The following is a 17,116-nucleotide window of genomic DNA, read 5'->3' as shown; positions in this document are numbered from 1 at the left end:
AGACTTACACAGGGCTTTCATTTTTACTCCAGATGTTTAGTGGTAGAGAAGGGAATGTTGCTCTAAGAGGATCCCAGTGAGAATTTGGAACCTGATTCCTCTTAGGGCGTGCTCATGGCCCGTAGTTCAGTTAACTTTAGTTGTTTGAGTTGAAATTTTTTCCCCAAACATTAGCCACTTACGGTCCCTGCAGAAACGAAGGTTCTAAGGAAGCTGATCTGAGGTATCTTCAGGTCATGGAGTGATGCCCTCAGAGAGCCTGTGTCCTTAGCGTCTCTGCTTGTGTTTGTCACTTAGAGGAACCCAACACCAGCGCTCGCGTGGACGGCCCACCCCGAGCCTGGCTGGGGAAAGCAAGCCCCGCCGTGCCTCGGGCCCGTCCCACCCTGCTGCCGAGGGGGCCTGGCCGGGAGGGTGGTCTGTGGGGACGGGCCGCGCCTGGCGTCTCTGGGCAGCTCGTGCGGTGCCGTCTCTTTGTACAAAACATTTTTCAGAAATTCTTTTCAGTAAGATGCAGAGTCCTCTCCAACTTTTCAACCTGATGTGATAAAATGATTTGATTTTGTTCTAGATTTCTTGTAGCTGTGAATTGTTTAAACGTGTCTGATTCAGGATAAAACGTAAACACGTGCTGTTAACGATTTCTTGTGGATTTTACTGTTTTGCCTTCAAATAAAAACTTTTTTTAAAGACCTTTTTCTCGGCGTGTTCGAGTTAGAAGCGTGCTCTGGCTGAGTCCGGAGGGGGCGTGCCCGGTGGGCCCGTGCTGTCTGAGTTGTGCTGTCTGCTCAGAAGCTGGGCCCTGGCGCGTCCCGCAGGTGTCCCCAGCCTGGATGTCTCGCGTGGGCTCCTCTGGAGCAGACGGGGCTTCTCACCCCTTCCATCTCCTCCACTCACTGGGCAGGCAGCCCCTGGCCCGTCTGGCCGCCTTGCGGGGCTCCAGACAGGCGGGCATCCTCCGTCACCCCAGGAGTAGTGGTGACAGTGCCGCCTGTGGCTCCGTTTCCCCTGGCCGGTGCGTCCTTTCGGGTCTGGCGCCGGGCACCCTGAGGAGGCAGGGGCTGGGAGCGTCAAGCACTCCGGAAAGGCTGGAGCTGGGATTCTGCTTAGGTGAGTCCTCCGTGCCATCTGCCCCCACCACGGTCACCTGGAAAACAACGCGGGTCACAGCCACTGCACTGGACCAGCTCGGCTGAGCCCACACACCCCGCCTCACCTCTGTGAGCTCACAGCTCCTCCTTCACCTCCTGCAGGGCGTCCTCCATGGACAGCGGGGCGGGCCTGTGCTGCCTGATGTACTGTGGGGCAGAGGACAGAGGTGTCACCACAGCAGCCTCAAGTCTCCTGAGGGCTTGGGTGTTGGGAGACGGTGCCTGTCCCCGTGGCTCCAGGACAGGCCGACCGAAAAAAAGGCAGGATGCCACGTGACCATGCCGTGGAAGTGAGGGACGAGCCCAGAAGGCTCGGGTCTGAAAGAAAGAGTGACCATGGCTGGGGGTGAGGCTGGCAAAGGAGGGGTGCTGCCAGGGGAGCCGTCACGAGCACAGGGGGCCTGGGTGCCCCTCCCAGGATGTGGGCCCAGCGCCGGCAGTGAGGAGCCATGGTGGGCTGCAGGCAGGTGACCCAGGCGGATCCCTGGAGCTGTGTCCCATCAACCAATGGGTAGGACCAACCCGAGGAAAAGGACTGCAGGGCTACAAGCGACAGTCTAGAATGGGGCAACCATCGATCAAACAACCCGTTTCCTTGAACAAATAAACTGCAAGGAGACATCAGAGAGATGGGGTGGGGGTGGGGGGGGGAGCAGGGGAAACCTGTGGAGCACAGGTTCTCAAAGTGGGTCCCTCCGTGGGCACGAGAGCCCAGAACCACTGCTCTCTGACCAGAAGACAAATAGACCCCAGACAATCTTGATGTGTCTGCACTTTGGGTTCTGACAGTAACAAAATGTACAACTTGCACGAGATACGTGGAAACCTAACACTGCATATCCAATAAAGGATAAGCTCGTTTGGCTTTGATATTATAATGGTATCCTGACCGTATTTTTCAAAAGTCCTTGTTTTGAGAACTAGGGACTGAAACGTTTGTAGAGAAAAGGACAAAAGTCAGCATGCAAAATAGCTCATAGAGGATGATGCCATTTCTATGTAGACATACTCATTATTAAATAGAATGTTATGCCTATTACATGGTAATACATATTTGATAATATAGGATAACACAATACTGTGTAGACTACACATACTATAGTTCATGTTTACATGGGGAAAATCTGAAGAACATCGAGTTGGTAATAATCATCTCGGAAGTTATGGAGGGCTTTTACAAACTACCTCTCTCTCTAACGCCATCTTCATAAAATGAGAACAAATTTTTTATAACCAGACAAAAATTTGGGGAGAGAATGAGGTGTGACATTCTTGGCACTTCAGCTCCCAGGACTGAGGAGGCCCCTCTGGGCCAGAGCTCGGGAAGGGTCTGCCGAGGGACAGGACCACCCCCTCCACCCCCAAGGAGGCTGCCTTTGCTCCGAGGTCAGAGGCAGGCTCCTTGCGCTGGGACCGTAGGCGGCTGGGTCCACAGCGTCCCCGCAGCCCGCAGCTGAGCGCTGTCCCCTCCGTGTGCCGAGGCCCCTGCCCGCTCTCCCGGGAAGCGCAGCGTGCCATGGTCACCTGTTTGGTTTCCTCCAGGGTGTGGTAGTGGAATGAGTCCCGGTCCAGGGACCGCAGGAGGGACCCGTGCAGATGCCGGCTGGCCTCCACGAACTGCTGCGTCAGGCTCAGCTGCTGCTTCAGCATGTCGTTGAGCGCAAACACGGCTGGGCTGTAGGCTGTCAGGGCTGCACCGGCTCCCGGTCACTGGGGCCGCCTCCCCACCGGTGCACCCCGGAGCAGGGGGAGGGGGCCAGCCGCGTGGGACCCACATGCTCTGCAGAGCCCCTGTGCAGCCACATGGGGATGCTTTCTGGAAGGTACTGTCCCCCGAAGTACCCGAGGCCCCACCGTCCCCCGCCCCAGGTGCCCCTACCCTGGAGTGAGAGAGCTGCTTCCTGCGGGTGGCAGGAAGCAAATTTTTTATAACCATCCCGGGCTCCGGGAGATGCGCAGGTGGGAAGCTCAGCGCCCAGGAAGGAACCAGAGTCTTCATGCCCAACCACAGTGGAAGCCTAGTCAGTCAGGACCCCCTGCCCCACGGGAACCTTCTTCATGCCACTGAACTGCACACTTAGAAATAGCTAAGAGAGGACATCTTATGTGGGGTTGGGTTTTTTTAAATTATTTATTTATTTGGTGGAGACAGAGCGAGCATGAGCAGAGAGAAGGCAGAAGGAGACTCGCCCCCGAGCAGGGAGCCCGATGTGGACTCGATCCCAGGACCCTGAGATCATGACCTGAGCCGAAGGCAGAGGCTTAACCCACTGAGCCACCGGGGCGTCCCATGGTATGTGTTCTTAAACACAAAACTAAAATAATAAAAAATACAACTAAAAAACTTTTCATTAAATTCAAAACACATTGAAAAATGGAAGTTGTGCGACCGTCCAGAAGGCTCATCAGGAGGCTGCGTAACAACAGGGAACAAGCTCTGGAGTGCTAGCTAAGCGGGAGGGTTTTCTGAGAGGATAGAAACAATCCTGTGGTTACAGCCACTATATTTTAGTATCTTCATCTTTTAAAAAATTGAAAGGGGCAAAAACAGAAGAGGTACTAGACAGATGCTAGTTCATGTCTCTCAAGGGGTCAGTGGCCCTGTGGGGACCTGATGCAGTCTGCGCTCCCATCGGCAGCTGCTAGGGCCTCCCCCACCACAGGCCGGGAGGGCTGCCCGGGCCCCTGCCACTCCCCAGACTCAGCAAGGCTCCATGGCCCGGGGCTGCTACCAGCTGAGTGTCTTCGGGGGTTAAACTACTATGGATTCTGGACACAAAGGCACAGGGACAAACACACAGGAATAGCCCAGCTGGGGTAGAGGTGTCACTCGTGACTCTCCTGTTTTATTGGACATGGGTATCCTTTGGCAAGACAGACCAAAGGTTCTCGGACACTCAGTCTGTCATCCGGGACCCTAGGAACCATGGCAGTTGCCTGAGACTGTGACAATCTCACCAATAGATTCCCTGAACCTGGCACTAATGTGGGGCCCGCCCCACCCACGGTGGCCTGGAAGCTGCACCCTCACCGCTGGGACCCACCTCACCAAACTGTTACCTTCTATCGAGTCCGCGCTGACGACATGACTGGCAATGGGCACAGGGTCCACGTAGGTCCCTCCCAGGGCAGGCCCGATGGCCGCCACGCCGGCCCCTATACCAGGGACAAAGGGGGGAGGGGGTGAGTGGGTAGGACACCTGCCATCAGTGGGTGGCACGTGAGACATGAAGCTGATCTTTTCTCCTCTGAACAGGACAGCACCCCTTCTGGCTTTGTTAGCCTCTTCCCCCTTTCAAACTCTGCCCAAGCCGGCCTCCATCCTTCTGCTAGCTTCTCCTGGCACAAGTCAGTTGAGCTGTCCCAAGCGGTCACTACGGTCATGTAGACTGGCAACAGTGGCATCAGGCCCTCCCCTCCCTCGGCCTTCTACGGGCCATCTACAGGGCCACAGGCAGGCTTAGGAATGTGCCCTGCACTTGAAATCCGGTTTATTTAGGCTGTGTTTTCCTTGCCTTTAGATGTTAAGCCTAGCCCAGGAAAATGGTGTCAGCTATGTTTGATGACAAAACAATACAGAAATGCACACATTCGTCCGAGTCAGACAACCGGCTGTGCCGTTGGGCAGCATGAGGCTGTGGAGATGAACATGGTGGTTTCCTGGGCTCCCAGGACCTTGAACGCCTTCTAGCAATCTGACCTGCCACATCTGCCTGACTTTCCTCCCTGAGAAACAAGAGAATGGCCCTGTCCTACCCCGCTGTGCAGCCCAGGCTGATCGATGGCTAAGCAGCCCCAAATCAAAATGAACACCACAGGGGAACCGTACCCTGCCTCACGCAGCCCAGGGATAAGCTCTGGCAACCCTGGGGGTGTCCATCAAGATGAGAAAAGAGAGCGGAGGGAGGCTTAAAAGAAAGGTGGCCAAGATTAAAGCTGGGGCCAAGAGAAACGTCTAGAAGGTCACACTGGGTGTGAAGAGAAATGTTGGCCCGGGGCTACCGCATTTCAACCCTGATGGTGTGAGTGGCATCGCTGGGCACCACAGGACATGGAGCAGTGCCCCTCGCCTCCATCCATGAGACTATCACTCGGCCACGACAGCCAGAGCTGGCTCCAACCTGGCTGAGGTCCCCTGGGAACAGGATCGCCACATTGTGAACCACCGCCTTCGCTGTGGGACCTGAAACCTTTTGGGACATTTTAGAGCTTGGGAGGCAGTGGCCAACCCCCAAGGCAGCTGGCCCTCATCCTCGGAATAGGAAATGTGGCCCTGAGGCACCTCCCAAGCCGGCTAACGACGCCAACCTGATCCCCCAGGCCCTGAAGCTCTGCATCGTTGTTTCCAAGGATGCCTGCGGCATGCACCCCTAGAGTCTGCGCCCCCTCATGGGGCGCATCCGCTTACCCTCTGCCCACTGGTAGGTGAAGGCGGGATCGAGGGTCTGCACGGCTGTCTCCTTCACAAGAACTCTCGTAATGTCCCTGACCTGCTTCTTCCGAGGCTTCAGTGTTGGCAGGGCAAGGTCTGGCTGCAGACTTGCAGAGAATTCTGTCGAAGTGTCCAGTGTCCTGTCGGGAGACTCCTCAGAACAGGCCCTCGACTCGGATGCTGTTTCAAAATCTTCCGAATAAGCCGAGCTCACCGTGCTCGCTGTGGGCTCCTGAGACTTCGGCCTCGGGCTGGGAGCCGATGGCTCACTCAGGCACTCTGAGACCTCGCTTAGAGTGGGGGCTCCCCCGGCCCGGGGGCTTCGGCTGGATGCCTCATCCCGCTGGCCTTCTTTCTAAAATGAAGAATGACAGAGGTAACTGGCATGTGGCTTTGTCCAAGCAGTGTGCTCAGAATACTGCTGCGTTGGAATGGGTCCCCAGGGGGCCCAGCAGGTGAGGGTCCGCACTGGCCCTTCAGTGGCTTTGGGCAGGCCCAGGACTGGGAGCAGAACCCGTGAGCCACTCTGGCACAGGGCTGCCGCATTTGAGCACTGATGGCGTGAGCCTGTGTCGGTGGCACGTGCACAAACTCTGCCAAAATGTCATCATTCCGTATTATTACAACGTGCGTTCGGGAGTGAGGAGGTTACTAACACGGCAAGAATCATGACGGGGCACTGGGACGAGTATAGGTCAGCGTGGCGTCGTTACGGAGCGGTTTAAGGGGGACCTGCTTTGATCACCTGCTACGTTAAGCAGCCTTGTCCCGTTACCACCCAAATCAGGATCTTTCACCGGGGTGTTCCTGACGTTCCAAACTCAAACACTGTCTGCAGCGGGGCCATCCTGTGCAGTGCAGGACCCTGAGCAGTGTCCCTGGCCGCCACCCCCAGATGCAAGCAGCGCCCTCTACCCCAGTCATGACTAAAAATGTCTCCAGATGTGCTAAGAGTCCCCTGGGGGTTAAGAACCATGGGCCTCAATGAAGCACCACCATTACAAACCTTTCCACATCACCAACGATGAAAAGTGACGGCTGTACTTACTCTCTGTTCCAGGTCTGAGTTCTCGCTGACAGCTGGAGCCAGATCTTCAAGGGATAAAAGATTGATTCGAAAATCTGGAATCAAAAATGCAACAGGCAACATTGACTCATCTGTTTCCTTCTGAGGTAGTGCGGAGTGCTAGGATAGAAATGCAGGAAGCCGGCACAGGAATCCACACGCCTCTTCCCAAAGTCCTAAATATTTTCCACTTTGTACCCTCGACTGTATCACAGTTACTCAGTGTAAACAAATGGATGTGGCTGTGTTCTAATAAAACTTTATTTATAAAAACAGACACGGGGCCAGATGACTGGATGACCGCAACGCAGTGAAGGACACATGGTGTCAAACGTGCTCAAGATATGGGGGGTGGGGTGGGGGCTACCTCAGGCAGATACAAGACTAGACCCAAAGTGTCCAAGTTCCCATTTAGAGCCAGTGAAGGGCACAGGAGCCTAAAGTGAACCACCACTGGGCACGCCAAATGGCCTGTCACCAGCTCCTGAACTCATGGGTGCTGGAGACTTGGCAGTAGAGGATCCTGTGTGGAATTCTGATATTCCAGGTACCTCTGGACCCAACAAATGAGCCCGCACCTCCAGGCGGAAGGGCAGCGAACATCACCCAACACTGGCAGGAGCTCTACGACGTGGTTCAGTTCAGGCCCTGAAGCCCGGGAAGCGGGCGGGTGTGGTGAGAGAGGGAGAACGTGTGTGGCAGTGGCACAGGGCTGGAGGCGAGGGGACGAGGCCCACACTGCCTGCCCCCCAACACTGACAGCCCGAAGCCCCAGAATGAATCCCCCTCATCACCGCAATCCTGGGGGCTCACCCGTCCCCCAAGCTGACTCCGCCACTTGCTACAGTTCACACGGAGGGCAGGTGCAAAGACAACTCCAGAAGAGCATCTGCGCAGGAAGGTGCCCCGGCTGGCCTGAGCAAAGGCACTGGGGTGATTTTGGACTTGGGCACTCTAGAATAGCGCTGGCACAGGCTGAGGAACAACATCCTCATCGTGTCGGGCAACCCTGACACGCACATGTTGCTGTGGAGGACCAGCCCGTGCTTTGCATGCACAGTCTCAAAAGCATGGCTCTGTCCCCACCTTGCAGATGAGGAAACTGAGGCACAGAGAGCCCAAGACTGCACAGCCAGTAAGAGGTGAGGCCAGGACGTCCATGCCAGCTATGTCAGACCCTAAACTCAGAATGTATTCACCGCTCCGAGCTTGCCTCCTTCTCTGAGGCTACATCTGGATGACGGAGGGCAGGGACCGGCCACCAGGAGAGCGCCCTGCAGGCCGGCATGAGGGCATAGAGGCAGTGGGACTGGCCGTACATGGGGCTGGGGGGCAAGGACACTTACTTACCAGCCCCTCGGGCCCAAGGATCAAAACCACGGTTAGCGAGGTGTCACACGTTATCCTGTAGATGGCAGCCACTGAGGGTGTCCCAAGGGGCTTCTCACACCCCTAAGAAGGGCACCTGTGTTGGCAATACCCCCCTACCCCCGTCTCAGCAGAGCTGCTGCGGCCCCACTGCGGCATTCACACCCACATTAATCTGTGATGGGGTTCAGGACACACCACCCCGAGACTCGGCCACCCCGGCATCCTGAGTATTTCAGGCTGAAGGAACTTGACCCATGGCAGGTGCTTCGAGAATTCTCTGTCCTTCTGCCCTGAAGCAGCTCATGAGACCCTCCCGTGAGAAGTGCCCTCCCTCCCCCTGCAGGAAAGGAGCCTCCTCTTTCCAAGATGGGGGGATGCCAAGAGGAACCCCAGCAGGCCTCTAAGTTTGCCCGTTTCCTGCCCCTAGCTCACTGCCTTTTGTCCGATCACGCTTTTCCACAGCTTCCCACTCCTCCTCGAGCCTAGCATAAAGTGTTCACACACAGCTGTTTCTCCGGGAGTCCGTTTCCTTGGGAAGGCTTCTATGTCACGTGTAAAACTTAACACTGGATATTTACTTAACATCTATATGCTTTTCTCCTCTGAATCTGTCTTTTGTGGCAGGGCCCCGGCTGAGACCATGGAAGAGCCATTTTTCCTCCCTTACTGCTGAGTCATGAGTTCCGGGTCCCCCAGCACGCAGGGGGCAAGGCGCTCGTGGGCCTGTTGGCCATCAAGCTCCCGCTACACAACACTTGGCACAAGCCGGTGCCCACTGGGCCCTCAAGACACAGTTTAACTTGGATCTCACAATGACACGCCCCAGACGGAAGACGTAAGTGTTGGCTACACATCTTTTTCCTTTCTTCTTTTTTTTTTTTGAAAGATTTTGTTTATTTATTTGACAGACAGAGATAACAAGTAGGCAGAGGCAGGCAGAGAGAGAGGGGGAAGCAGGCTGCCCACTGAGCAGAGAGCCTGATGCAGGACTCGATCCCAGGACCCTGAGATCATGACCAGAGCCAAAGACAGAGGCTTCAACCCACTGAGCCACCCAGGCGCCCCTCCTTTCTTTTTAAAATACATGTAATATCAAGATAAAAATAATGTTGGCGCACATGGGTGGCACAGTTGGTTAAGCATCTGACTCTTGGTTTCAGCTCAGATCATGACCCCAGAGTTGTGGGATTAAGCCCTGTATGGAGCTCTGAGCTCGGTGGGGAGTCAGCCTGGGATTCGCGCTCTCTCTCTCTCTGCCCTCCCCCTGCTCATGCTCTCTCCCTCTTTCAAATAAATAAAATCTTTTTTTGAAAAAAGATAAAAACAATGTTGAATAACATTGAAATAACAGAAATTTCTAATTTGACTGGTTAGAGATTTCCTTTTCCGACTTTAAAAAAGAAAGGAGGTAAGCTTCTCTTTTGCCGGAAGGAGCACTGAGTCGCCCTCCTGCTGTACCGCCTTCTGTGCTTCTAGGACTTTGTTCTCGGCTCATTGCTCTCACTGGTCAGGGTCGCTGAAGACATTGGAGATGGAACAAAAATCTGACTTGGCCCCTCCACCAAGAAAGGAGGTCAGGGAGCAGAGGCTGTAGCGTAAGCCACGCACTCCCCGTGGCAATGCCCAGTGACCCCACCTCCCCTGCCAGGGACCCTCCAGATGGGACTCGCCCTTCCCACCCAGGGTGACGGCTGGGCCCAGGGCCGTGGGTTACCGTTCAGGCTGTCATCGGCAGCTTCTGAGAATGACTCTTCACAAGGCCCAGCCTTACTACGTCCGGGGGAGGAGGACAGCTTCTCCTGCCGCACCACGGAGGCCGCCTTTGGAGGGGGGCCGGCAGTGGGACGCGATGCCGTGCGGGTGCCTGTGTCCCCCGAAGCGTGAGTCTGTGAGGAGCGAGCTCTAGAACGCGTGCTGCAGAGGGTCCCGTCTGCAGACTGTGAGCCCGGCAGACGTGATGTCCGAAATGACTTTGGGCTGGAAAGTTCCTCGCTGGGTGGCGAAAGGATTCTGCGCGGAGTTGGGATCGGATCCTACTTTGGCAGAAATAAGTGATATTACTTACCGAACAGGTAACAATGAACAATGTGGCTGGAGTGGGGCATGAGGCCAAGGATCAGTGATCAAATAGTTCTCATTCCGTGCCCCCTTTCTCTCCCTCATTTCTAGAGGTCAAGCTACAACCTCTAAAGAAGGTAATACTGGGACCAGAAATATTCCACAAATAATCAGAAATATCACGGCTTTCGAACAAATTTTGTTAGTTACACCTTTTCTAAATTAAGGCCCCTGAAGGGCACCTGGGTGGCTCAAGCAGTTAAGCATCTGTCTTGGGACCAGGTCATGACCTCAGGGTCCCACTTCGGGCTCTGTGTGCAGCTCAGAGTCTGCTTACGGATGGTCTCCCTCTTCTTCTGCCCCTCCCCCAACTTGTGCTCTCTTCCTCCCTCTCTCTCAAATGAATAAATATTTTTTTAAAATAAGTAAATAAAATTAGTTCATGAATAAGGCCCCTGAGTATATGATCTATGGTAGCCTGGACCTTCAACAGAATCAAAATGTATATACAGATATTTTTCCCCCTTAAAATGCAGTTTTCCCATCATTTCACACCCACGAATATGGCTCTAGTCGCCAGTGTTAGCTCTGATCACAAGGGCTGGTGACGCTGTGGAGAAAGTGGAATCCCCGTGCACCGGTGGCGGGAAGGCAAATAGCGCAGCTGCTGTGGAAGACAGCTTGGCCCTGCTTCAGTACGTTACACACAGAACGACCGGAGGGCCCAGTATCTGCACTCACAAGGAAAGCCCCAGAAAATGGAAGACAGGGACTCAAACAGGTATGTGTACCCCAGGTTCATAACAGCACTACTGACAAACAGCGAGAAGGTGGAAAAGACCCAACCGCCCAACATGGACGGCGGATAGGTAAGCCGTAGTATATTCATGCAGTGAAGTCTTACTCGGCTGTGAAAAGGCATGAAGGTCTGCCACGTGCTACAGTGTGGAGGAACCTCGAAAACATTACACGGAGCAGAAGTGGCCAGTCACAGAAGGCCACATACTGGACGAATCCACGTCTACGAAAAGGCCCCACCAGGCAAATCCATAGAGACTGAAAGCCGACTAGAAGTTGCCAGGGGCTGGGGGAGGGGAAGATGAGAAGTGATTATTTAACGGGTACAGGGTTTGGGCTGCTGAAGATGTTCTGGAACCAGACAGAGGCGGTGGTTGTACAACATCCGGACGGACTAAATGGCGCTGACTTGTTCATCTCGCAAATGTTACTTTTAGGTGATGTGAATTTCATCTCAACTCAAAAAAATCCAAGTGCAGCGAAGCCACATCTCCTGTGTGGGGCCGCTGATGTGGGGCCACTGGCGAGCAGTCACACGCAGTGCTGAACCGAGGTGCGCACACTTCCTCCAGATACGGTAAACTGCCTAAACTGCCTCAAACCCCGTCACCCGCAGAGCAGGCCCCACAACAGGGAGCCAGGATTGCCTGGAGCCCAACAGTTCCTTGTCAAACTCCTTCCTTGGCAGACGCACCACAATACAAAGAGCAGACGCAAGGCTTCATTAAGAATAAGGACACGTGGGGCACCTGAGGGTCAGTTAAGTTTCTAACTCTTGATTTTCACTCAGGTCATGATCTCGGTGTCCTGAGATCAAACCCCACATCAAGCTCCACAGGGGGCATGGAGCCTGCTAAAGATTCTCTCTCTCTACCCCTCTGTCCCTACCCCTGCTTGTGCCCTCTCTAAAATAAATAAAATCTTAAAAAGGAGGAGGAGGGGGAGGGGGAGAGGGAGAAGAAGAAGAAGAAGATAGTAGTAGTAGTAGTAGTAGTAGTAGCGGTAGTAGTAGCAGCATCCGACTCCTGGTTTCAGCACAGGTCATGATCTGAGGGTCGTGGATCGAGCCCTGTCTCCGGCTCCACACTCAGCAGGGAGTCTGGTTAAAGTTTCTCTCTCCCTTTGCCCCATTCCCCCCAAATAAATAAATCAATCTTAAAATAATAATAATAATAATAATAATAATAAGTACATGCAAACCTTACCAAGAATAGTTTTGTCTGTTCTTTTTCACTGACTCTGGGGCCTCTGAAAAGTTGACTCGTGTATGTTTCTTTTTCTCTAGAAGATTCCATCAAGCTTCCAAGCAACTCTTTCATTTCCTCCTCATCGCTGTCTGGAGAAGCTAGTTTTCTAGCAGGTTTTTTCTCTTTGGGTGTTTGAAAATTCCTCTCTTTTCCAAAATGTGCTTCAGGGAAAGTATTTTCAACAGGTGGTTCCCTCCTCTTTAGAAACCTACTGACCTTCCCATTCTGCGCGCCGCTCTCAGCCACAGGAATTTCATGGGCTTGTTTCTGGGAGGTTTTGTCCAGGCTGTGTGAAGAAAGTTTGACTGTACTCCTGGGAAGGACTGTGTCTGTGCTCTTTGGAAGACTCTCCTCAGAGGTCTTCAGGTCAGATTCCATGTCTGACAAAACCATCTGCGCCTTCCTGTTCATAATCTTGGTTTCTATCTGAGCCAGTTTTGTGAGCACGGCGCTGGCCCTGAGCTTCGAGGCAGTGGTCAGGGGTCTCCCTGAGGAGAGCTTGTGCCCACCATCCACAACAGCCTTCTCTTTCAGGAGTGAGTGTTTTACACCCATGGTTTGGTTTCCTTTTAGAAATCTGCTATGAGCAGGTCCTGTCTTGGTAAGACTTCTACTGATTTTCAAGTTTCTGATTTCTTCCATTTTTGAATCTTCTAAGGAAGTATCACTAAAATCACCAAAAATATTGCGCGCGGGATGGCTGGCTCTTCTTATGGAAGCCATTCTAGGGAGTAAAGAAAGAAAATAGAGAGTAAGTTCAGGGGCGCCTGGGTGGTTCAGTCAGTTAAGCATCTGCCTTCAGCTCAGGTCACGATCCTGGGGTCCTGGGATCAAGCCCCGCCATTGGGCTCCCTGATCAGTAAGCCTGCTTCTCCTTCTCCCTCTGCCTGTCGCTCCTGCCTGCTATGTTCCCTCTCTCTGTCAAATAAATAAATACATAAATCTTAAAAAAAAAAAAAAAAAAAGGATGGAGCGCCTGGGTGGCTCAGTGGGTTGGGCCTCTGCCTTCAGCTCAGGTTGTGATCTCAGGTCCTGGAATCGTGCACCGCATTGGGCTCTCTGCTTGGTGGAGGGCCTGCCTCCCCCCCTCTCTCTGCGCCTCTCTGCCTACTTGTGATCTCTCTCTGTTAAATAAATAAATAAATTCTTTAAAAAAAAAAAGAATAGCTGACATTCCTATCGTGATTTTATATATTTCAATATCTCCCATTTGAGAGCTCAGACTCCTCCTCGCAGTCGGCTAGAGCCTTCCCTTCAAGCCCCAGGATGACAATGAAAACATCAACACCCAGCAGCACCAAGTGAATTACCGTTCTATGCCAGGTCTTCAATGAGACATGTTAAATGTTAAAGAGAAGAGCCAGTGCTTCTCAGGCTCCAGTGGTGTCCCCAGCACTCTGCTCAGAGCTGTATTATCTCATTTAATCTTCATGTAACCCTAAGTCAGTTACTGTCATCCCCTTTTACAGAAGAGACCAAGAAAAGCCCCTAAAGGGGGGGTCACCAGTCAAGGTCACCAGCTGAGGTCACCTGGCTGGTGGAGCAGCAGAGCCGAATTCAAAGCTCAGGTCTGGTACCAAAGGCCCCCTTCTTCCCCACCACACTTCACAGCCTGGCCAGTTACACCACCACTTGCTTCCCATATCAGGGCTCCTCCTTTACCCAACTGTCCCCAGCTTTCTCACAAAGAATGGCTCGAATACAATCTGTATATTTAAGGAGCCCCCCAGAATATCATACTTTTAAGTGTGAAAACCACTGCCCTGGAAGGATACAGAGGCTACAGACAGACACACCACCACCCACCAAAAGTCGGCTGCATGCTATGTGTACCTGCTGGTGTACGTTCTTTGGGGGAGGGAGGCTAGTGCTTTCAGTATATTCTCAGAGTTCCCATGTGTCCCTAAGAGAATAAAAATGACGTACTCCAAGATTTCCAAAGGTTTTCAAAAAGTTTAAAATCTTGCAAAGTGGGAAAATACAAAACAAGTGGGTGTGTGTTTGCTGCAGCCCCTTTAGTAAAGAACACAGCAACAGCAAGAAGAGTGGGAAATGCAGAGACCCCACGCCCTGGAGATTCCATGTCTGGAAATTTACCTACAATTACTCTCGGAAACATACACACAGATGCATGTTCAAGGAATGCCACAGCAGTATTGTTTGTACTCGTCAAAAACCTGAACCCATCCATAGAGAACTGGTGCGATCCAGAAGAGTGCATGCAGATAACGGTACACAATACAGCTGTTAAAAGGAATAAGGGAGATCTGCCTGCATAATAAGGTCGCCAGCATGATATTATGTGAGGCAGAAAAGACAAGATGGGCAACCATTGGTTGTTCCCATACTGTCTGAATGTCTTAGCAAGACCATGCATTATTACTATTTTTTTAATTCACTGTGAGACCTAAAAAAGCCTTTTTTCCCCTCCCTGTCCACTTGGAAAATGAGCTTACTGGGATTTCCAGATTAAATACAGGACACCTGGTGATTTGAATTGATGATAAACAGTAAATAATTTCTAGAATATAAGTATGACCCCAATTATTTTTTTTTTTTAAGCTAGGCTCCACTCGTAGTGCGGAGCCCAACATGGGCCTAAACTCACAACTCTGAGACCAAGACCTGAGCAGAGATCGAGAGTTGATGCTTAACTGACCAAGCCACCCAGGCATCCGACGCAAATATCTTTACACTAAAAAGTAGTATGTTCCAACATTTTCGGACTAAAAATTTGTTGGTTACCTGAAATTCAAATTCAACTGGTGTCCCATATTTTTGTTAAATCTGGCAACCTTATGTCCTCTGCGCCTTTCAAACCTGAACTCAATTATTTTGTGCAAGGAAAAGTATTTAACCCAGACCTAAGATTCCATGTAAGTGTGAATTATTTTTCTTTTTATTCTCTGTTTCTCTGCCTGGTGAGCTTGCCTACTTGTCCCCATCTTAATCACCTGGGTACTAAGGCCTGAGCTGGGTACCAGCAGTACTAACTAACCTAGCACCAGCCTGACTACAGAGATCAGTGAATATAAAACCACACCCAAGGGGCGCCTGGGTGGCTCAGTGGGTTAAGCCGCTGCCTTCGGCTCAGGTCGTGATCTCAGAGTCCTGGGATCGAGTCCCGCATTAGGCTCTCTGCTCAGCAGAGAGCCTGCTTCCCTCTCTCTCTCTGCCTGCCTCTCCATCTACTTGTGATTTCTCTCTGTCAAATAAATAAATAAAATCTTTAAAAATAATAATAATAAAACCACACCCAAGAGAAACAGTGGAGAATTCCTAGCCTGTGTGACACTGGGCAAGTTACTTAACCACTTTGTGCTTCAGCTTGCTCATCTGTAGAAAGGTGGTAATAACTATGACCTTCATAGGATTCCTATGTTTATTGTAGGGCATGGAATAGATAGATTTAGATAGTAATATTTAGAATACCTGCTTTTAACGGGCTTTTAGCTGGAAGGACGTGGTAAAGAGGAAGCAGAGGCACATCGACAGCTGCCTTTATTAATATTTTTGTAACTGAAGCTCAAGGAGAAGATTTGGCCCCGGCCATTCTGCGGGTCAGAGGGAAAGCCCGACCACCACACCAGGTTTTTCGGCATCTCGCTCTTCTGAAAGTTTCCCTAGGTTTAAAAATAAGTCAATAATGGTTAAAGAGGCAAATTTTGTGTTATATCCATTTCATCACAGGCTGATGTATTTTTAAAACACACAATTAAAAATAAACCAATAGGCTAAAAATATGGACAGACACTGCCCTGAACAAAAAAAAAAAAAAAAAAAGAAAGAAAGAAAGAAAGAAAGAAATTAAGAAAAAGAAAAAGAGGTGAATGGCCAGCAAACACATGTAAAGACCTTCAGCGCCACTAGCCATTAGGCAAATGCAAATCGATACCACCAGATCCCACTTCACAGCCACTAAAATGCCTACAATCAAAACTACAGATAACAAGACTGGGGGAGGATGTGAAAAAACTGGAACGCTCATACACTGTCATGGGGGATTGTAAAATGGTACAGGGGCCAATTCAGAAAACAGTATGACAGCTCCCACCTAGTCCAAGATGACTGAAATGTATGCAAACGTTCATAAGAGTAGACAAGAAGTGGAAACAACACAAAAGTCCATTAACTAATGAATGCATGAGAAGTGAGGTCCATCCATAAACGAAATACTATCCCGCAAGAAGAAAAGAACAAATACAGACACACACAACAACGTGCTTGCATCTCGGACACATCATGCAAAGGGAAAGTAACCAGATGCAAAACAAACAAACAAACAAACAAAAACCAAAACCAAACAAAAAAACCCCACACACCGTATAATCCCATTCATAAGGATCATCCAGAAAAGACAAATCTGCACAGTCGCGAAGAACCACAGTGGTTGCCTGGGGCTGGGAGTGGGAGTGAGGAGGGCCTGCAAAGGGCCAGGAGGGATATCCTTGGGGCGACGGGAAAGTCCTAAAGCTGGATCGTGGTGATGGCCGCACCACTCAGTAAACTTATAAATCAAAGTAACTGAGTTGTACACCGAAGAGGGGTGAATTGTATGGTACGCAAACGAATCTTCAGTCAAATTGTTAAAAATAAGTAAACCTACCCCTGAAAACACGGGCCCCGTCAGGCCATCGGGCTCTTCCCTACCGCCGGGAGCTACCCACTCCCGACCACGCTCCTCTAAGTGGGCCCGACAGGGAAACAGGGTGAGGCGCCGGGCCGCCCTCCCGCCGCCCTCCCAGCCCAGCCTCAGAACACTCCCCTTTCCCCGCAACTCCTGTCCGGAGTCCAGCCGCCAAGCCCGGCGGGAGCCCAGTCAACCCTGCCAACCTCCTCCCACGATGTCCATCCGCAGAGGCCGCCACCGGGCTTCGGCCACACACTGCGGCCAGATGGGACCGTTGCCCCCGGCAACAGCGCTAGGTTAGGAAAGAGACTACACATCCCGGCGCGCGCCGCGTTCCGAGGACCAATGGGGCCCCAGGTCACA

General features: G+C 51.9%; 1 protein-coding gene across 7 annotated transcripts; it reads right to left on the bottom strand.

Annotated features, from left to right (window-relative positions):
* Positions 1-9: 9 nt before the first annotated feature.
* Positions 10-17,103, bottom strand: C2H19orf44 (chromosome 2 C19orf44 homolog). Of its 7 annotated transcripts, none has more exons than XM_059160364.1 (10): positions 16,957-17,103; positions 15,556-15,746; positions 12,082-12,847; positions 9,735-10,053; positions 6,632-6,705; positions 5,560-5,938; positions 4,212-4,307; positions 2,676-2,842; positions 1,245-1,298; positions 10-1,147 (listed from the first exon to the last, which is right to left on the bottom strand). In XM_059160364.1, exons 3-10 carry the CDS (start codon positions 12,844-12,846, stop codon positions 962-964), a joined length of 2,040 nt encoding a protein of 679 aa, XP_059016347.1. In that variant the 5' UTR covers position 12,847; positions 15,556-15,746; positions 16,957-17,103; the 3' UTR covers positions 10-961. The 7 variants fall into 7 exon arrangements, with proteins under 7 accessions (XP_059016347.1, XP_059016350.1, XP_059016348.1 ...); XM_059160367.1 differs by having other exon boundaries at positions 15,623-15,746; XM_059160365.1 differs by lacking the exon at positions 16,957-17,103 and adding an exon at positions 16,730-16,950.
* Positions 17,104-17,116: the final 13 nt, after the last annotated feature.

Source organism: Mustela lutreola, chromosome 2, assembly GCF_030435805.1.
Source record: "Mustela lutreola isolate mMusLut2 chromosome 2, mMusLut2.pri, whole genome shotgun sequence".
Taxonomy (NCBI): Eukaryota; Metazoa; Chordata; class Mammalia; order Carnivora; family Mustelidae; genus Mustela; species Mustela lutreola.
Note: the sequence above shows the minus strand (reverse complement) of the source record. Positions and strands in the feature narration are given on the sequence as shown.

What these genes read in the sequence shown, in the direction of transcription:
- C2H19orf44 (XM_059160364.1), bottom strand. Translation starts at nt 12,846, where the DNA reads ATGGCTTCCATAAGAAGAGCCAGCCATCCCGCGCGCAATATTTTTGGT. An exon ending in AACAGACAAAACTATTCTTG is followed by an intron (nt 10,054 to 12,081) that starts GTAAGGTTTGCA and finishes CTGCCAAAGTAG; the next exon opens with GATCCGATCCCAACTCCGCG. An exon ending in TGGAGGACGCCCTGCAGGAG is followed by an intron (nt 1,148 to 1,244) that starts GTGAAGGAGGAG and finishes GTTGTTTTCCAG; the next exon opens with GTGACCGTGGTGGGGGCAGA.